The 21,773-nt window shown below is 39.0% G+C and overlaps 2 protein-coding genes and 3 non-coding genes across 5 annotated transcripts in view; 1 reads left to right on the top strand and 4 right to left on the bottom strand.

Annotated features, from left to right (window-relative positions):
• Positions 1-213: 213 nt before the first annotated feature.
• Positions 214-296, bottom strand: Trnal-cag. Its single transcript has one exon. It is a non-coding gene; the product is annotated as a tRNA-Leu (tRNA).
• Positions 297-5,032: 4,736 nt separating this feature from the next.
• Positions 5,033-5,115, bottom strand: Trnal-cag. The gene has a single exon. It is a non-coding gene; the product is annotated as a tRNA-Leu (tRNA).
• Positions 5,116-7,444: 2,329 nt separating this feature from the next.
• Trnal-cag lies at positions 7,445-7,527 on the bottom strand. Its single transcript has one exon. It is a non-coding gene; the product is annotated as a tRNA-Leu (tRNA).
• An 80-nt stretch (positions 7,528-7,607) lies between these two features.
• LOC6556514 lies at positions 7,608-8,684 on the bottom strand. Its single transcript, XM_001984471.2, has one exon. The coding sequence runs from the start codon at positions 8,545-8,547 to the stop codon at positions 7,690-7,692; it is 858 nt and encodes a 285-aa protein (XP_001984507.1). The 5' UTR covers positions 8,548-8,684; the 3' UTR covers positions 7,608-7,689.
• Positions 8,685-18,778: 10,094 nt separating this feature from the next.
• The window catches only part of LOC6556432 (NAD(+) hydrolase sarm1), a 29,822-nt gene continuing 26,827 nt past the window's right edge, over positions 18,779-21,773 (top strand). Inside the window, exon 1 of the mRNA XM_032742914.2 lies at positions 18,779-18,916. Within this exon, the coding sequence (XP_032598805.1) occupies positions 18,794-18,916 (123 nt within the window). The 5' untranslated portion in view covers positions 18,779-18,793. The remainder of the gene's footprint in view (positions 18,917-21,773) is intronic.

Below are 21,773 nucleotides of genomic sequence, written 5' to 3' on the forward strand. Positions count from 1 at the left end.
AAGAGTTCAGGGGATCAGCAGAAAGTGAAATAGAAGTTAAACACGAATTTGATTATCTTCAAATGATTTCCAATTGTTGTTTTTATAGACAAAAATAATAACGTCGGCGTATTTTTATTGTTAAATTGAAAATGGGGATATTTGCTTTGAAATATGATAACACTTTCAATTGTAAAAGCGGGGAAAACTTAAAAAAACCAAAAAATATAGTGTTGTCAGAAGTGGGATTCGAACCCACGCCTACAGAGTAGACTGCGACCTGAACGCAGCGCCTTAGACCACTCGGCCATCCTGACTGTTCCCCCGAACATGTTAAAAAACCAACGGCAATCGATGGCAACCCAATCGAATCGAATATGGTGAATAACAGAATAAAAGCAAAACACAAAAATAGTGTTGCCAGCTCCCCTTTTTATTTTTAGCTGATACGGTAAGTATACGCCATGTCTTACATATGTTTGCCAATCACACTTAACTCTTTTGAACTTGGGCTGCCTACGCGCCGAATGAAAAATTGCATGTGGCGCCCAGAGGCAAAGACAAATTGCACTCGTCTCGTCATGGAAAGGTGTGTACTGACTGACAACATACAAATTTAAAAAAAAAACAACGAAACATAATAATAAATAAGATTAAAACATAACAACAAAACACTAACACGACTTAAAATTGTACATTTATAATACGAACATGAAAAATGCAACGATTGGAATGATAATACGAATAAAAAGTAACTTTAGCCTGAAATGAGGTCAAATACATATATCAAATTAAGTAAATTCGCCGATTTGCAAGTGCCACTTTTTATATTTATTTGCATTTATTATGCAACAAGTGGCAGCAGCCAATAAAAAATACGGGCATATATAAAAAGGCGCTGCCCACCCACTGGCTGCTGCCAGAGCAGTTGTTGTTGTTAAAGTTTAACGTGCATTTTCAATGAGCTATGCAAAATAATTAAATTATAGTCGAATAATAAGTTTGCCACTGACAAATGTCAACTGGCCAGCGGCCAAATTGCTCCCTGGCCAATGCTGTTGACATTTCACACGCAGCAGCTGCAATTCACGCTTAACGTCCACGTTGTTGTTGTTGTTGCTGTTGCTGTTGTTGCAACCACTTGTTGCTAGTACCGGTCGCACGCACTTTCAATGCATTTCAATTAGCCGCTGCTGCAGTTGCTGTTGCTGCTCCACTTTGACTTTGAACAGGCCTCGAGTGATATTTTCATTTTTATAGCTTGATTGTAGACATTTGATAGGCATTTATATATGTTAATCAGTTGGCTGACCTGACAGCTAAAGTTAATTAAAGTTTACGCTTTCGGCCGGCATAAATTCAATGCATACGAACAAGTACTGTGCGAGTTATTTATCCATTAATTCACATGTTTACTTTTGCAGACACATATAGCCCATCATACATATGTATGTACATAGATATGTATACATACCTCAACAAATGCGTACTTGAGCCCCAACATAAATTCATTGTGATTAATGATACCACACAAAGTTCTTAGACAGACTGACCTATTTCCTATGCATGTCGTTTTTTTTGTAGTGCTCGGCACGTATTTGTCTAATAAAACTCAAAAGCAGTTGAAATAAAATTAGCAAATTGCCCGAATGTCAATCAAAAGTCATCAATCAAAATTTGTGCTACTGTCAGCTTGACACAATATGTATAAATATAAATAAAAACATACACATAAATATATGGAGCGCACCGGGGAGCGGCAGTGGCAGTGGCAGTGGCAATAACTGCACTCTGCTCCACATCCAACAACTGTTGCTGCTGCTGCTGCTGCAGTGGGTGCAGCTTGTAAATTAGCATTACAATGGCCCAGTTAAGTGGGTCAACAAGTACAAAAACAACAACAATAAAAACCATAACAATAACTGCAGCAGATAAATAGTTATGATATTGACGTTAATAACCAACTTAAGTAAAAGAAGACATTAGAAAGACTGAAACATGGGGCCAACATTTGTATCTGATATTTTATAGTTATCTGATAGTTTGACCAGCTGCCCTTTTTTATAAACTGAATATATATTTTTATTAGAGACTATTTTGGTACTTTTAAGTAGCAAGTCTTCCTCTAAATGAAATATAATATATCTATCTGACTTGGCATACTTTGTCATAATATTAATGAGCTGAAAAAATTCATAAAAGTATTCTGTACCATAAAAAAAGTGTTGACAATTTGCCCAAATTTGGCATAACCATAACCTCGACAGACCTAAACCGATTTTCTAAAACCAGTCCCTTTTGATCATGATTCAATCACTAGTTCAATTCTGCATTTGTATTTCGAAACATACGCTCAAAAACAGCTTTTAGAGACTGTTCAAAACTTTCCATTGCCATCAGTTTCTTAAGACTAGAACTATTTTTAAAAATCAGAGCATTTTGATCGTGATCTCTAGAACGATACAAAACTGAGTATTCGAAACACATAAGCAAACATTCTTAATTCATTTTTGTTTGCTGCTAAATTTGTGGAAATATTTTGTTTGAATATAATCTTATCTTAATTCGCTGAATATCCCAAAGATTTATGCATAAAAATGTATGCCTTGAGCGTTATCTCCGAAGCCACCCGCAACAACAAAGGAAGAAGTCAACAGACTCTTTCAAGTTCAAATCATCCAAAAGTAGCTGATGCCGCCAGACAATGGAGTCACACTTTGACCACTTGGAGCATTAATCAATATCTCGAAATCTGTATACATATATATATATTTTAGTGTTTTTTTCTTAGTGCGCAGTCGCGACATTTTATGCCAAATTTGTACAAAGTTAATTAACAGGTTTCATTGTTTTTTATGCCGCCTAGCGTTTTAGAAGTTTGTCTGTTCTGTGCTTTTTTATAGCCACAACAAACACAGACATACAAATAAAGTGTTTGTATATAAGCGATTATGGGGGCGTATACGTAATGCTTAAGCGACAGCTCTCAGGCACAAAGAAAGCGAGCCGAAATCAATTTGAAAACATTTTTAAATGCTTGTTTTTACCGCTTGCTTAATAGAAATTTAATTAGCCATGCAATTTTGTATTTTTCCTTCTCTTGACATTTTTGTTTTGCTTTTTGGTTTGGCTCATGAGCGTTGACGTTGCACGTGCAGCCAAAGCTTTGACATATGAGCACTCTGTTGTGTGTGTGTGTTTGTGTTTGTGTGTGTCTGTGTTTGTGTGCGAGCTGCCCACGCATTTGTGGGCTTGACGCTGCCTGTGGCGTGTCAGTGTGCGAAGTGAAGAAGCCAAGACAAATAAAAAGACATGAAATAAAAACAAAACTTTATGGCGCACCACACTACACGCAAATGCTGGTTGCTTGCAAACGCGCGCGCTCTCTTTCTCTCTTTCCCTCTCTCTCTCTCTCTTGTTCCGCTCTGGCTCAGTCTCTTGTCGCCGTGCTCTCTTGCTGATCGTTTCGTGGTATTTTGCTTAGAAGGTTATGCTAAGACGCAGAGCGTGACGTCACACGTGTCGTTACTCACACTCAGAGCAGCTGGCGTCATGCGAGAGAGCGCAGCAGCTGCGCTGCACAACCCACACTTTATTACGTTGTGCGATCGGCTTACTTTGAGGTTGCTAGCTGGCTGCTTGCTTGTTGATTGCTGCCGCTGCAGTCAGTCAACAGCACAAAGCGCAACGCGTCGGTTCGGCAACTGCTCCAACGGAAAACTACAGCCGCGCGCGTCGAGTCTCTGCACGTATATAGTTAGTTTCTACGTGTGTCTTATCGTTGAAACTCTTAAAGTAAACCCAAATACAATAATAAATCATTTTCCAATAGTCTGTCAAGTGGTTGGACTCATTTGTTGTTTGTCAAATCTTTTAGGTGGAGAGCATTTCTCATTTTTCCTGCTATGCAATTACGAAATCTTACGTTGAAATTTTATGTGCGTTCCTCCATGTGTCTATAAATATAAAAGCGCCAGCGCCAAAATATATGAACGATCCGGCACGGAAAAGTCGTCGGTCCGTCGTTTTGTGCGCCTTGGTCAAAGTAGCAAAAACGCTAAAAACACGCAGTAAAATAAAACAAAACCAACAAAAAGAAAACAAAACAGCAACAAGAGAAGCTGTCGGGTTGATTGACTTACAGGAATTTGAGACTTCAACGGCCGACAGCAAACAGCCGTCAGCATCCCGAGATTCTTCAAAATCTATATTCATATCCATATTCGCATTCACATCCACATCTACAGCATCATCCAAATCATCTCCAGCAAAACCGCAGCTTCCGTTGCTTATCTGCCGCACGAGATTCTGACGGAGGCTGGGTGCTGGCTGGCTGGCTGGCTGCCCCTCCTGCTGATGATGATTATGGGAAGGCGCATGAGTTGCGTTTTCTGTAAGTTGCACATTCAATTTGAATTTAGAAGCCAAATATATTCACATGGCCACAAATATTCATAAGCTCGCAAACACAAAGAAAACAAAGTAGACTTTGTTTACATTATATGCATGTCGAATCTGTCTGGCTTTTGTTTAATTGCACATCAATCCGATGCGCATAAAAATCAAACACAAAAGTCAATTGCGGGAATAAGGGCAGAGATTCGAAGTACAGATAAATTGAACAAAAACATGCATATTTATGTTTAGTTCATAAATAAAGCACGTAATTAATTTGTTAAACACAACTGCGAAAAACAGATCGTAAGTTATCAAATTGGTTTTTGGCTGGTCTTAATGGTTCCTGATTATTTTGCAATGCAAAGTTTAATTAGAAAACAACTGTGTGCGTTGATTGGTAAAGTAAAACGATGAATATTTCTGGCGGTGGGTGCTGTTTTCCATCAGCCCAGCAGATGACACCCACACAATACGATACAAACCAAAATGGCAAAGAAATCCAACCACACAAAACATGTGTTGGCCATAGGAATATGTTTTAAACAAATAATACATATTTCCAACTATGACTATAGGTTAATGTAAAAAAATTAAATCAAGAAGTAAAAACATTGAAAATTTATATCAACAATTAGAAGAATAAACAAAAAAACTTTGTCAGAAGTGGGATTCGAACCCACGCCTACAGAGTAGACTGCGACCTGAACGCAGCGCCTTAGACCACTCGGCCATCCTGACTGTTGGCATGAGGTGCGCCAGCGCTCATCTACAACAGCTTGCTGAAGCGCTGTTAGTGTGCACTGTTAACTGTGCTGTGCTATAAATAGCTGTGTATAAACTGTTGTTGATTTCAAATTCTTATTAAATTTCCCATACTTTATGCCTGTGAAGCAATCTGCTAAATGTTAATTGGTTAACATATTATGGCATTATGACACAACTAATGGGCAGTTAACTAATTTGCATTGCCCTCAGCCCTCGCAACTCTATTAAATTTATAATTCAAGAGCAATTTTATGGCATAATGAATGCAATTTGAACTGATTCGATCTGCTGTTTTGTGAACAAACGCCGACAACGTTGTACTTCCCTAAAGATAAATCTTATCGCTGCTGTTGTTGTGGGCTTGGCCCGGAGACAATAGTATTAAGTCCAGTAAATAAAAAGAAAACTAATAAAAGAAATAACAAGCACAAACCGAGCGAGAGATTAGTCACTGAAGAGCATATACCGATTTACTTGTAAAAAAAACGCTTGCCATTTCGCCCTGAACAAAAAAAAAGAGTTTCCAAAATATTCAGTTCAGTTGAAAATGAGGTTAACCCGCATTCTTTAAAAAACACACAGAGCAACCCAAATCTGGGCGCTAATATTGTGGTTTGGAGGCGTGTCATTTCCAGACTTGAGGCTCTCACAATACTCTCTCATTAAAGACCGGCGCTTTTGTTGTTGCTTGTTTTTTTTTTTACAAATATATACGTGTATCTTATTTATGATATAGACAGTCGCCGTGGGATATTTTGTTTGGCTTTTTATCTTGGCAGAGATATTTTAATGAGTTTCTCGACACTTGGCGACATTTTCACTTGATTTATGGCTGAAAAGTTCATTATGCCCGGTGTTCATTTAGCTGTATGTATTATGTATTTTTTGTTCACTTTTGTCACTTTTGCATAAATTAAAATTGGAACGCTTTCAGTTTCAGTTCCGCCTAAACGCTTCTGCCACAATCAATGCAGTTGTAGTTGTCACTGAAGAATGGACGAGCATTGTTCAGAAAGTCTTTAAAAGATACGCTTTGACTTGACTTGCCGACAACAAGTATTTTCTAAATGCTATTTATAGTTGTTGTACATGAATATTAATGTATATATACACACATATGTAGTAGTAGTTGTTAAAAGTATTTTCCGTCATAATATGCATGCGCATTTCGAGCTAATTGTTTGTTTATCTGAAGGGAAAAAACCAACCAAATGGCATGAAATGTTTTGACATAACGCAAAAATCTTGCCCCAATCGCAAATCTGTTTGTAAACAAATTTCATTTCAAATGTTGTTATCAGTTTTCCCCAGAGAGAGAGAGAGAGAGAGGGAGAAAGAGAGAGCGAGAGAGAGAGGGAGAGGGGGAGAGAAGTCAGCCTCAAGCCTCTCTTTTTCTCTCGCTCTTGATAATTAATTTATAATCGTTGAAGTGGGTCACAAACTCGATTTCAGCACGCAATTCTTCAATCACACGCGGAATTCATGAAAATGTGAATTTTAGCGAATATCGCATGTCAAAGATCGCACCGACAAAGGTGTGGAAATGGTTTGTTGTAATGTGTTATGACAAATGGGAAATCTGAAACTGACACCATTATTATTAGTGTTTCAATAAAATGCATTGCAATTTACTTTGGCGCATTTGTTTATAAACAAAGCGTTGCCAGTTGACACAGTTGGGTCTTAATTCCAGGGCACGGGCTCATTGCCATTTTGTTTGGGTCAGTTCTGTTATTATTATATTATATTATTTTGCTGAGTTCGATTTCGCAAAAGCAATTGCGTCAACAGAATTGAAATCACGGCAAGGTCTGAGCTGTTTTTATCTGTAACCATTTAATGCTATTTTATCTAAACAGCCTAAATGCAAGCGATAAATATGGCAACAGGTAATAGCAAAACTTACATAGTTCACACGTACCGCGGATGTGCACAAATATAAATGTATATATATAGATATATATGTATATATATGAAATCATAACCACATGTGGCGCGAAGTGTTACTTTTTTTTAGAGCTATCTATAAGTATTATAAAGCCCTTCACAGCACATCTAATGCATTTTAATGCGTTGTCCATGAAAACTTTTCTAGTATAAACGACAAAGATAAGATTTGTGTTGTTTTTATTGCGGCTGTGAAGTGCTTTGATTTCTCTTATGGGCTGCAGGTTATTCAACTTGTTGTATATAAATTAAATCTTTAGCTACATTAATTGCGAAAACTTTGCACATAAAACCAAGCGAACAAAATAAATATGCTCATAAAAAGAAATATGTAAAAAAAAACTGCAAAAAGTCTTGTCAGAAGTGGGATTCGAACCCACGCCTACAGAGTAGACTGCGACCTGAACGCAGCGCCTTAGACCACTCGGCCATCCTGACTGCTACGACCACTGGGTCCAAAGTGTTATACAAGCAAAAGGGAAGCGCACAGTGAGCAAATATTCACATTTCGGGAGCAGTGCTGATGGGAATAATTGAATTGTATTTGTCACACTCACAATTTCGTATTTCTAGCCAATTTTGGAGAGAACCAATTATTGCTCAGTGGCCATAAATGTGTATTAGGGCTCTGATTAAGTCAAAAAGAAATGAGCGCGATAAGTTGGTCTCCTTGTGGGCCTTCATGTGGGCGCTTATTATGTGCTCAAAGTAGTCCATTCTGTCCATGGTGCAGAGACGGAGATTTACCGAAAATCTCGAGTCCAGCAGGTCTCTGGCTAAGCCACAGAAATCGTCAACAAACTGTTTTAGTTCTGCATTGTTTTTGATTCTGGCCGCTTCGCGATGCTTTTGGAATATCTCCCCAACCGTATTCTGTTGAATATTGCCCAGCATAATCTCGATCCATGCCAACTGGACGTAAGGATCATGCGGATGCGATTGTCGGAACACATTTGTATCAAGAATGAAGGGAAACGTATTGAACAGTTTGGACGTCGTCGTCGATTCGGCAAACTGATTTAGAACCGTATTGTTGAGCGGATTATTGCGGCACAGTATAAACTTCAGCGAGAATTCCTTCAGCTTTGGCATCTCAGTGGTGATCATATTGGCCAACAGATCGCATACGAACTGACTGAGACTCTCAAGCCGGGTATCCTCAATGACATTCACATATAGCACGTGGAACGCATGATGTGTGATGCCGCAGAGGCAGAAGAGTATTGTGCTGTATTTGAAATTCATCGGGTAGACATCAAAGCAGAGAAAGCATTCGTTATCTATCGAATCGGGGCTAGCTCGTTTCCTTAGCTGAGCGGTACGCTTCATGTATTTATTCTCTAGATTCTTATCATCGAGCTGTTCCGCTCGATAGCTTTCCAGGCATAGTGCCTGATCTGCTGCTGTCAGCTCTATGAACGAGGGAAGAGTTCGAATCTTCAAGCGTTCAGTTGCCATGACTTAAAAAAAAAACTGGTTGAATTTCGCAAGCTATCCTAAACTGAGTAGTTAAAAAGTAGTCAAAATCAGACATTACTCAAAGCGCCAACTAACAAGATTTATATATGAAGTGTAACAGATTAGATTATGTTAATTTGACTAACGAACTTAAACCTGAACTTGACCCACAGCAAGAATTAGGACTGACTGACAAATGGCAGATCGAAACGAAACGAAATGAATTGAATGGATATGCTTAATCATTTATCAAATGGCCAAATTGACACGCCCCGTCAATATATCCATAATTGCTAAATTGTGCCCAAGTAATATCAGTGATTAATGTTAGCATTTTTATTTGGTTTTTTTCTTCTCTTTTTTGTTTTTTTTTTTAGTTTCTTGCTAATGATTTAAATAAATGTACCGGTTCTCAGAGTTCTCAGAGTTCTCGCGTTTCTCGCTGCTCGCTTCATTTGCATAATTGCAATTTATTGTAAATCCGTGTGCAACTATGCCAGAAATTCAGATTCAGCTAAGACTCTTGACTCTCTGTAAGGCATGTGTAAGCAAGCATGTGCCGCCAAAGGCCGACGGCTTTTCACAAATTCGCATGCAAATTTGTTGTGTTGCCTGCTTGAAGAGAATCGCAAACTCATTATAAAAAATTTGCTGTGTGTGTTGTGGTGTGTTGTCTAGCAGGCCAACAGGCCATGTCGCTGTCACAGTTGACAATTGAACCTGACACTATCCATCATCTGTGGCAATCGTTTGACATTCAATCGGTGCAGCCAGCTGACATCGTTGCTAATTAGTTGTCAGCTGGCAGCAATTGATTTGAATACACAACTACAAAATGCAACAACTGCACCCAAGATTGACAAGCGCGAATCGAATTGAATTACACTAAATGACATCTCAAAAAAATATATATAGTTTGCTAGATATTTGCCTGAAATTGTGGCAAAATGTGCTTTTAATTAGTTTTAAACTGGTTCGCGAGGAGCTTAAGCTTCAAATTAGTTGCAACCATGTAAATGTTTAATTTGCCGTATTTTAATAAGCTCTACTTAATTGACAGCTTTTTTTATTTTTTATTTGCTGTTTAAAGCCTATTCATTTAAATTGGAATAACAGATTTATTAAAGCTGTCTGATTTGCTCAATTTATTTCAAAAAACCCAACAATAATTATTAAAGCACAGACCTCAAGCATTTATCGCCTTAAGCTTGAGCTTAAAGCTCATGCGTTTGAAGAGCTGTCTTCAAAGCTGCAGACTCTTCTTCTTATGAGCTCCTCGCAATTCTTTTTTCTAGAACTTTCAAGGTCAGCGGCGTCGTTTCTGTCTGAGCAGTCGACGCACTTTTCCACACAGACATAACAATAACAATAAGATTCATTTACGTTTTTAAGATTTAAATTAAAATGTCATTATGTATCGCTCTCTCTCAGTCTCTCTCGCTCATTCCACCTCTTCCTCTATATGTGTATATATTACAGATTAAACACGGCATTAAATGGCATATGGACTATTATGGCAACTCCTACGCAAGTCACGAAAATTGAGCAACGCAAAATCGCGATTTCTCAGTGCCAGAATCTGAGACACAGTCTCCGTTTTCATCTTCGCCTCCGTCTTCGTCTCCGTCTCCGTCTCCGTGTCGCGTCCAAATTGAAGCCGACCACGTAAAGCTCAAGTTCAAACCGACAACGACGGCAATCAAAACAATAAAAACTAAAGAGCTCAGAGAACTCACAAAAAAGTCAAAAAGCAACAATAAATTAAGAGAAATAACAGAAAAGGTGTTGGCTGCGTTTTGCTGTCGCCTTCACTGGCTGCCACACAAAGTGGGTCAGGCGGACAGACGGTCGGAGGGACACAGTGAAGACGCCACTGACAGCGAGACAGGGGCACGTCCCAAGGCATCATGCAGTTCATTCAATTCAAATAAATCGACAAATTGCGCGGCGAGTTGTTGTTCGAAACTTCACAGTGCGTTTTCAGTAATTTTGATTTCTTTTCGCCTTTGTTTGTTTATTCAATTGTGCAACTGCAGTGCGGCGCTGAATGAGGAGCCACAAATAACAAAAGCACAACGCAAACAATAACAATCAGAACACAAATTCATTGATAAATACGAAAAAGACTCTTGTAAAAAAAATTGCGCATACGCCGCGTGCTCTCTCTCTCTCTCTCTCTGTGCCGATCGTAAACAAAATGAACTCACCACAGCTCGTCAATACGAGTGCGCAAGCTCACCACAGCAGCAACAGCCGAAACAACAGCAGCAACAACACCAGCAACAGCAATGCCAGCAGCAACAACAATAACAGCAACAACAGCAGCAGCAATCAGACTCAAGCAAATCAATTTGCGCCTGCACGTAGGCTAGCAGCGAGACAAACGCTTCGTTTGGCGATACCGAAGCAACAGGGTGACTCGGTCACACTGCCCCATGCCCAAACGAGCAACATATATCGTCACTCGCCATCGCAACTGCCGCCAGCACCGCTGCTCAAACGTCACACCTCAGGCGGCGGCAATCTGAATGGTGGCGGGGGCAACAGTTATATACCCAAATCGGCATCGCCACTGGAATCGCACAAGTTGCCAAATGTGACGCCCACGGGCAGCAGTACAACTCCATCCATATACAATGGTGCCGGTGGCAGCAGCAGCGGCTGCTCCTCGGCCTCCTCCAGTTTTCTGGGCGTACGCAAGCCCAGCTTAACGCTCAACTCATCGGACATACGCAACAATAACGATTTGTTTGCCTTTGCCAAGGACATGTCGCCAGCCCTGGAACTGAGTGGTGAGTTTGAGAGGCATAACTTAAACCATTACTTTACTAAGCATCTCATTTTATAGATCACTCGCATTCGCCTCTGTTCACGGATATTAGCGCTTCCTGCTCGCCAGCGAATAGCAATGGTTCGCCCACACATCATCATCAGCTGGGCAGACTCTTCAGCCTGAGTCCTTCCAGCATGAGAAGTTACGGAAATGTGAGTACCATTTGCAATTTAGAAATACTTGAAGAAACTTGAAGGAAACTAAACTTTAAAGGACTCAGAAATGTTGCATGTTAAACAATCTATAAATAAATAGCCTTACTGTAAATGCTATAAAATTGTAAGCAGTTAGTTCCACAGTTCGCAAGTTTCCTTCCATTCCACTCATAACTTTAATGAGTAGCACTCAGAATGCCTAATTAAAACCTATTTTTAGGCACTGCCCAAAGGTCAGCTGAACTTTAACTTGAGCGCTCAATTGTAGTGTTCATTCTTTCTCTCGCTCTCTGCCTCTCTCTCTCTCTCTCTCCGTCACTACCCAGTAGCGAACTAATCAATGACCACTCATCACTGAATGCATTCTGTTTGCATACAATTTAATTCATTGCCTAGCAATACTCTGCTATGCAGAATTGCTTTTTTTTATCTGTGATGCAATTTGTGTAGTTAAAAGTAAAATATATTTTAATGTTTATATCTAAAATTGTTATATATCTTTGAATAATATAAAATATAAGTTCCACACAGCAATGCAACTGCATTAAGTTATTTGGTATATGGAGTCGCATTCCGTATACGTATATCCATCGCCTACAAAGTATGGATTACGAATCGAATTTGTAATGGATTCTTTTCGCTGCTGGGTTGCTGGCACGCACTCTTCACGATTTTGCATATGCTGTTGACCCACAGCGAAAAGCTTTACAAACACAAACGGCAGTCCGTCCAATCGTCATTCTGTCCCACATTGTGTTTATCCATTTATATAAAGCTCACATCTCACGCGACCACAAGTAAAAGTGGGTGCGGATACAGTGGAGGGGGAGAGAGTGAGAGAGAGATGGAGAGAGAGAGAGAGAGAGAGGCTTGCCGTTGACACTCCCAACGACTTTCGTTAAACCGGCTGACCATATTTTTTCGCTTTGGCCGAGGTAAATAGGTAGAAAATATCGTCAACTTAAATAATAAATAATAATGTTTAGCACTAGCTGATTAAGGGGGTGCGGTAAAGCAACTGAATATATCAAGAATCGCATCGACTAACGATGTGCCTGGCAAAAATTTGCTGCCGTATATAAATATATATATATATGAATGTGTATAGTATACATAGCAACAAAGACATTATGAATAATATGAATAATCGGCATGCGGTTAAACCTGTGCTTTGATTTGTAGTATGGCTTGACTCTGTGTGCCCTACTCTCGATTGAGTCAATCGATTCCCAGATACAGTTGCCACTGATATAAAACTGTCACTGATTAGCTAGAGCGTGAATCAGCCATCAGTAGTAGCTGTGTCCAGATTATGGTGAATTTCACTGATGATGAAACGATAATGTCGGCAAGCCTGCAACATTTAAAAGTTAAACAATTTATGATGATCCATAAAGGGCAATACGAGGCGGCGATAACAAGCGCTTTTTGTTAGTCATTAAACATTACAACTAATAAAACTTGAGCAAAAGAATATAAAACTAATTATTTCTTGATGAGCTATTTAGCTCGTTAATTTTTCTGATTGGGAAGAGCATATAAAAATCAGCTAAGCAGGCGTTAATAAGCTTCTTTTTACACCTTATTGTGGGTATTTTTTTTGTTTTTGTGTGTGTTTTCTTCGCAAACTATTTGACAAGCTCTTCATCGCACAAAACGTGAGCGTGAGTACTGCTTGCCGTTTATCACGTAGCTGTTGTTGTTGCTGTTGTTGTTGTAGTTGTTGCTGTTGGAGTTAAAAGATTGTATGTGTATATAGCGCTACAGGTACCAGCACCTAAATAGTATATACTTCTATATGTGTATGGGACTCTGAGCATATTCATTTGCGGCTGGCTTCGGCTGTTGAGAAATGACTCTCGACCGGTACGGACAAAAATCGATTAGTTCGCCAACAAAAGTTCGGGCAAAAGGAAGTTAGCGCTTGGAACTGTTAAAATACAAATATAAGCAAAGAAAGAAAAAAAAAGCAACAAAGTTCTACTGATGATGACGCCGACTCTTTTCGGGCATTATAAAGCACACACGTACACAAACACACATACACGCACACAGGCAAACAATCAGAAATAAACAAACACAGAGAGATATGCGAGGCACACACACACACACACACACACACAACACATATGAACAAAATATAAAAGCTACTTATGAACTGACAACCGTTTTTTTGGTGTGTGTGGCATTTGTGTGGTTTTCGAAAGAATTCCATTTTCAGTATTTGCCGAATTGAGATGCGCGCCGGTTGCCTCTGTTCAGAGAGTTCTAAATCCCGTTTCTCTGTTGTTATTATTATTAAAAATAATAAATATAAATACGCATTTGTCATTTGATTAATAACCAAACAAACTATTGATGAGCATGTAACGCGTTCTTTGCGTAGTATTTCTGCCTTGTGTTTATTGTTTTTTTTGGGCATTATTTGGGCGTTATCATAATCGCGCGGTAAAAAAAAACCTGTAGCATGGGCAATCGTTTGAGTGGTTTGTGGTGTAAAAAGACAACAACATTACATATCAACAGCGATCCAAAGCAGCCACAGCAGCAGCAGCAACAACAACAACAGGAGAAGCTCAACGAGAATAGCATTTGTAACAACAATAAATCAAACAGAAAAAAATCAGTTGGCGCTGCTAGTGGTGCTGGTGGTGCTGGTGGTGGTTGTGGTAGTTTTGGTGGCACATTTCGCTTTGGCAGCGCACGGCGATTATCTTTAACGAGCTGCGCCTCCAAAGATAGAAACACAGCGAACAAAACATCGAATTGCCCAATTTCAACAATTGAAGCACAATATCAGGATCTGGTCAAAACTAAAGCAGCTGCTCAGCAGTCAAGAGACGAGAAGGCCAACATGAAGCATGATAATACTCAATTGCCCACTGTCAAGGTGAGTATGCGACCCAAAAATAATAAAACCACATTCCCCAGTCGAATCCATGTCGCGCTGCACACTTCCTAAGGGGCAATTGTTTTTATACACTTTTTATACATTTACAATTCGCGGCGCCCAACGCAATTATAAACAACAACAAACAAACAAGAACAACAATCAAAACAACAATTCGAATAACAACAATTATGTCATTTCGCTGGTGCTTCTGGGCTGGTTTTTCAGTCAGGGGTGTTAAAACAATAACAATCTTGTCGCTGCTCGAAACTTGTGTCGTAGTTCAGGTTCAGGGACACCCAAGTTGCTGCTCTTGTTGAGGTCGTTCTGGGGGAGGTATCCACTGTGTCATTAGCATGACATAAAGTCGGAAATTTGACATTGCTGTAAAGGCGGATGCTTATATCACATTTTATACTGTCAAGGTATCCAAGAGTGAAGATTTATAAATTATAAGCCGAGCTTAGTCATTGAAATAAGCTTAGAACTGAAATTAATGTTTTGCTAATGACAAAGAATATACAAAGAATGCGCCTTGAAATGAATACCTCTAATCTTTAGTATATCTATACAGTTTTATAGTTGTTTATATATATATATATATATATATATATATATAAAGTAGAATTTTATAGAGTTGTGGACTGCGCTGAGCACACGTCAAAGCAAATGAATCAATCAATATCAATCACTGCAACACATTCAAATTACCCAAATAAAGACTTATCTACAATTTTGGGAATTTTGTCCATCAAATGACCCAATTGCGAGTCAAACGCATAAATCAAAATACATTTTAAGCACGCTGTGCATATAAATAAACTCGAAGTAAACTCGATCGTAGAAGTGCATAAAAATCAATTACGCATGAAAAGTGAACAATAAAAAATAAGACGGCAACGATGATGATGATGATGTTGATGTGGTTGACGATGATAATGGCCATTGGCCATTGGCCATTGGGCGCAAGCGCAACGTGTCTGTCAAAGAGACTCTCCCACGGCTTGGCTGAGTTATGGGCCTTGGCCCTGAAATAGGTTGGGAAACGCCGCCGCCCATGCGAGCTGAGCTGAAGTTGGTGTTGGTGTTTGGTTCTGTTAGATGAAAGCCCATGATGAGTCAGCGAGCAAACCTTTCCTCGGGCTGTGACTTGATACACGTTGATACAATGATTGGGATGAGTCAGCGGCAACTTGAAGTTAGGCGAAAGTCATTCATTCATGCCTTTGTAGATACCAGATACAAGCTACAAGATACAAAACATACAACGCGTAATTGAAGACACATTTTTTCTTTTCTTGTTTTTTTTTTTTTTGCATCGACTGAGCGAGTGAATCAGCCCAAGGATCGAGCGCTAAATGGTTGTGGCTTTAATTTGGTGCATGGATCCATTTATTAATGCTAATCGCTTGCCCAAAAAAATTTGACAAACTAGTTGAAAGAGCTGCTGACACATTTGTGACTAATTCGAATTCCTCTTCAAGGCGGCAGCTGCTGCGGCTGCTGCTGATGCTGCTGATGTTGCCTCAGCCTCAGCCTCATTTCACATGAAAAGCGAAAGTAGCTGACAGTTGGGTCAGCATTATTATGATAAATTATCGCATTTATTTCAGGCACTCGTCTCGTGATTGTTCGCCTGTCGCTTCAGGTAATATTCTGTGCGTTGGCTAATTGCATAACTAATTGTATAATTATTGTTGATTATGAATCCGCTTCCTATAACTCAATTAAATGTGAGAATATGCAGCGCATTGGCCACGCTAACAATTGACCTTCTGATTCTGGTGTAGTTCAACAACTTAGCAGCAACATGTATCTGACAGATACAGATACATATACACTTGACGAAGCTGCTTGCGTGTGGGTGGCGCCTACAGCAGCAGCAGTAGCCACAGCGGCACACATTATTGCGGTTCATGGCAGCGCTGCCTTGTAATCAAAACCAGAGGCATGAGCAACAAAATTTTGAAAATTCCAAAACTCGCATTTGGTTGTTTTGCACACTTTAGAATTTCCTGGAAACATTAACGTTTCCAGTTCGCTGCCAACAATTTGCCAATTGAAATGTTTAATAAACAACACAACTAAAAAAAAAAGAAAAAAAAAACAACAAAAATAAGCAAATTTCACGCAAGTAATGAAAAAACCAAACGCTAGAAAATCAAATGCGACGCACGTGTTCGACTTGATCTCAAATTCGATTCAATCATCGAATCCAACCTGAGCTCAACGACCATTCGGCAATCAACAATATAAACGCATTTGTTTATTTGTTTTGCGTAAACAAAAAACGGTACGAAACGGATGAAAAAATAGCCAAGTGCTTAAAGTAAACTAATGTCTATATTGTTTATATTAATGCGTTTTCAAGCTAAAAGCTAACTTCAAAGTTCAACACAAATGCAGAGCACAAAAAAAACAACATTAAAATGCATGTAAAATTGAAAAATGTTTTTTTTTGTTGTTGTCGAATCTGCGCAAGCCAAATTGCATTGGGGCAAAAATAAATGCGCCAAAAAAACAAACAATCCAAGCAAGCTGCAAAGAGAGCGAGAGAATGAGAGAGAGATCCATGCATACGCTCTCTCTTTACTTATCTCACTCGCTCTCCCGATCGCATTTCGTTCTCTCAGCCTGGCAACGCTTAAAACCGCTTCGAACCTGTGCTGAACAACTGAATTTGTTCAGTCTTGTGTCGAACACTCAACGGTTTAGTTCAGAGAGCGCAATCGAAGGCAACGACGGCTTTTTATCTAAAAATCCCACGATAAATATTAAAAATAACATAGTGTTTATAAATATATATTCTACATATATGTGTATGAAATTGGTTACGCGAGATAAAAGCATTAAATAATATTGGAAAATATGTAGAGAATGCTCGAAATAAGTAATAAAGAAAAAAAAAACCTCAAGTGAATTGTGCGTAAAACTAGATAAATATTTCAATGATTTTACGAATATAAATTAAGCCACAAAATAAAAATAAAACACACAAATTTCCCAGAATAACATTTCGTGTTTATTGTTACTTTTCTGACGTGCACAAAATTTGTGACTGAAATAAAATGAACTAATTTAATTTTGAATGGCATATATCTGTTTTTCTTCTTCTTGAGTTTAGCATAATTAATGTAAATATAAAATGGTCGTAAATTTACATAGTTAGACATTAATGTTTTTCTTGTTTTATGTTTTTTAACAAACAAAACCAGTTTCCCAATAACTGGCTCGGAAAATTAAAGCCAATTGCGTAGGCTGCGCAAGTCGAACGCAAAACAATCAGAAGACGCCCAAACTAAAGTCGCTAAACGCGTTTATTGAGTAACCCAAAGACACACAAAAGGCAGACAGGCAGACAGTTGAAGTGGGAGTGGGAGGGGTGTCTAAAACGGTTAACGCCTTGCATTTGGCCAAGCGGAAATTCATTAGCCAGTTGTAAAAACACGCATGCAACTTGACAGTGCAAACGGAAATGAGCAATGACAACAACAGCAACAGCAGACGTGGGCAATCGGGGAACGGGGGCATGTGTTGAACTTGCACCCACGCTCTTGCCAGGCTTTGACATAGTGCTGTTAATTGTCAAGGCTTTTGGCCAGGCACAAACACACATAATTGGCGATTTGATGGCATTTTATCTGCTAGATACATTTGTCAACGGACAAAAGGTCGCAAACCAGTTTTCTGGTATCTCTTTCTGTAAAGCCTTTCCCATTGTCTGCATCTGCTTTGCTTTTATTGTATCTCGAGAATATTTTGTCGGTTAACGGTTTGTTGTTGTTATTCTTATAACCAAGTAGCCGATCTTTGCATTTTTCTTCGTCTTCTTCTTTGTCTTCGTCTTGTTCTTGTTCTTGTTCCTTTTCTTTACTTTTATTTTCGCTCGTCTGCTTGTCTGCTTGTCTCGCTTTCGGCGCACACACACAAAGAGTGAAAAAAAACCCAGATGTGCCATAATTGTTTATAACAATAACTTTGCTATATGCACAGACAGACACATTCATTTATTCATTTGTGGCTTGCAAAATTTGTATAAGTGTTATTATCGATTTCTGGGAAAACGTTCGCCTTCTGGAATGCTAATTTTCGGGCTTTGTAATTAATGCAAATGAATTATGTATTGTTTCTGCCAGATATGTAGAAAAACAATTTTTAACAGCACTTCGCAAAATGCCAGCGAATCGACAGAGTGTCTGAAAGAGAAAACGCAACACAAAAACCTATAAAAACATAATCCTCAAATACAAAACAACAACAAATAAATAAATAAATATAATTAAAACAGATATACTGGGCTTCAGTTCCAGTGTTCGCAAGTGTTCTCAAGTGTTGTGCAGTGTTGCAGTATTTAACGACAATTTAACAATGGTTGTCACCACAACGCGTAGTCCGCTGCTGGCGCAGACGCAGCCCAATAATCCAGCAACAAGTGGCAGCCACACGGCCGCAATGCGATCCCGTTTGATATTTCCACGACAACACTATCAGGTAACGTCCCCTTTTCCCCCCAACCCCAAACAATAACGAATCTATTAACGAAACTCCATCTCAATTGAGCGATTACGGGCGAACCCCTTCAGAGTGTACACTCAGAAAAAGTAATAAATTTATTACTTAAGCAAAAACATAAATATCTAAAAATGTCATTTATATATTATTAATTTATAAGCACACATTTAGGCTTAATATTTATTCGCATAAATACATTAAGTTATCTAGAAACGTTCTTCGACTTCGATTTTTATTCTGAGTGTAGCTGAACGTCGTTCATTAACCCCGAGGCGCCGCAACAAATGACCAAAGCAAACGACGTCGACGGCGACGCCTAATAGTTCCAGCTCAGTCCAGACTAGTGCGAGTGAAAGGCACACTGGAAATATTCTCATATATATATGTATTTATATATATGTGTAAACAGTGGTCTTTATGATTATTATCAAGTCCAATTGTGTGCGTGAGTGAGTCGTTTTTGACCCTTGGCCAGACACCAACCAGCCAGCGGACAATGCATCTTAAACTGTGCAGACGACAACTTGAAATGCACTTCACATAATATATTATTTTATGGCGTTCTTCTGTGAAATATGTGCAACAGGCGATCCCTTCTGAAGAAGCACCCAAGCCTGATCAGTTCCATAACCTGAGATTAACACTACACATGTAGTTGGAAATGCGATTGCATCTTGAAATTTATGTTCAAATTATACCCTCAAAAAGTGTTATAGACGCTGATCAGTAGTTTCAAAAGCCATAACAAAAGCTAAGACTTTTTGATAATGGTTTCGACTACTAGAAATTTGTTACATTCAAAGTTGGAGACGCGATTATGGCTCGATATTCATATTCATTTTATCCGGTATTCAAAAACCAGTACTCATTGATAATGTTGAATACTAGCTTAATTCGGCTTTTAAAGTTGGAAACGAATAATTACTTCGTTAATATTATGTACTCAAAAAGAGCTTGTGGGTGTTTGACTTCTAGATTAATATTACATGTAAAGGTGAAAAGCTGACTTCCGGTTGAAATTCCTGTGTAAACTGTACATGTCTAGCTTTGCATACACTAAAACATTTGGTGGACTTGCACAATGAATTGTGTTGTAAATTCCTAAGCATTTGTACCAATTATTTTTATACATATTATTTTTTAATTACCTCGGTAAATTCCTTCAAATTGCATACTGCAGTTGCCATATACATAAAAGTGTTTTGAGTAGCGTGCAATGCATTTTAATGATATCTCAACTATTTGTTGAGTTTGGAACACTATAAAATTGAAACGCAATTTAAATAGTCATCGAATTTAGTATTGAAATTGGTCGATTTTTGTTTTGGGCGGCGAACACACATCATCCAATCGCAGTTCCAGTTTCTTAGCTGTTATTTGCATATCGGCCAACGTGGTCGTATTTAGATTGCATGCAAATTCACAATAAAAGCCATTAAATATAGCCGGCACATAAATTTGGCAAATGTTATTTTGTTTATAATCCATTTCATTATACTCTTGTTTACTGTGCCCCCAATCGGCACCCACAGAGTAAGAGAGATAGCTAGTGAGAGAGTGCGAGAGAGACTGCGATATAAATACGTCAACTGCAGGCAGTCTCTAATTATATTTTATAAGTAGTTCCCCTAAGCGGCCCAAATTGAGATATTGAACATTTTCCATTTCGGATCTGCTTCCATCTGCTAATTTGCACTCTCGACCTGTCCCAAGTCCCCCCACTACCATGCCTCATCCAATCTCGATCTATCCACTTAACCAAATACGAATTTCCTTGCCTCTACTGCTGATCGTGCCTCGTTCGTCGTAGCAATTTTCTTTTGACTATTCAGTAAAGTGGTGCGTCCGACTGTTTTATTTCTGTGCGTCGTCTGTGTCTTTGTCTTTAGTCTATAGTATAAACCACATATGTACTATATACACACACACACACACACATACACATAGATACGTACATAATTTGATTTCCAGAACGTGCCTCGGCCTGCCTCACTGGGCTCACAGGCCGGCGCCGCTGTTGACGTCAATGGGGAGCGTCGCTGTCTCTGTGCCAGGGAATTTTTGAAACCATTGCTGGAAAGTGGGGGAGACAGTTAGGCAGTCAGTCACTCAGTCAGTCAGTTAATCAGTTAGTCAATCCGTTGTTGCAGACCAAACTATTTGAAGAACTTATGTTGGCCTTGATGCTAAATTTAACATCTCTTGTAAAAGACTTAAGGCTATACACATTTTTCATTTCATTTATCTTAAGTGGAGATTTTAATTTGCAAAATTCAAGCAACTAGATATTTCAGTGTTATGTAACATCAAAGATCAACGTGCCATTTGGCAATAATTTATGAATGAAATCAATTAAGATTAAATGCGAACAACAAACTGGATATTAAACCGGCCTGTCCACCCATTACACATAGACTCGTTCCACTAAATGACAGCTCATTTTAATTAAAAGCGTCATTCAAACTGCAACGGCTGCATACCGAAACCAAAAGGAGCAACAAAATAAAAAACACAAAACGTTTTCCATTCCGACGCAAGTGCGAACATACATAATGCGATAAATGAGAGAGAGAGCTACCAGTTTCACTGTGGACATGCTGCAGCAGGCAATTAAAGGCGTCCCCCAAAACTGCCACAAATTTCATAATGCAGAATAAATGTGCGAGCGGGTGCGATAGAACTCTTGTATGTAACAACAATAACAAGAGCAACAAGTTTAAAAAGCTCTCTGTGTCTGCCTGCCTGCCTGCCTGCCGCCATGCATGCTGGCAATGCCATACAGTGTTCGAAAGCAGCGCAAAGAAAAAAGCGCTAAACATGCTTGGCTCGTCCGTTG

The sequence above is a fragment of the Drosophila grimshawi genome, unplaced genomic scaffold (assembly GCF_018153295.1).
Source record: "Drosophila grimshawi isolate 15287-2541.00 unplaced genomic scaffold, ASM1815329v1 contig_44, whole genome shotgun sequence".
NCBI lineage: Eukaryota > Metazoa > Arthropoda > Insecta > Diptera > Drosophilidae > Drosophila > Drosophila grimshawi.

What these genes read in the sequence shown, in the direction of transcription:
- LOC6556514 (XM_001984471.2), bottom strand. Translation starts at nt 8,547, where the DNA reads ATGGCAACTGAACGCTTGAAGATTCGAACTCTTCCCTCGTTCATAGAG.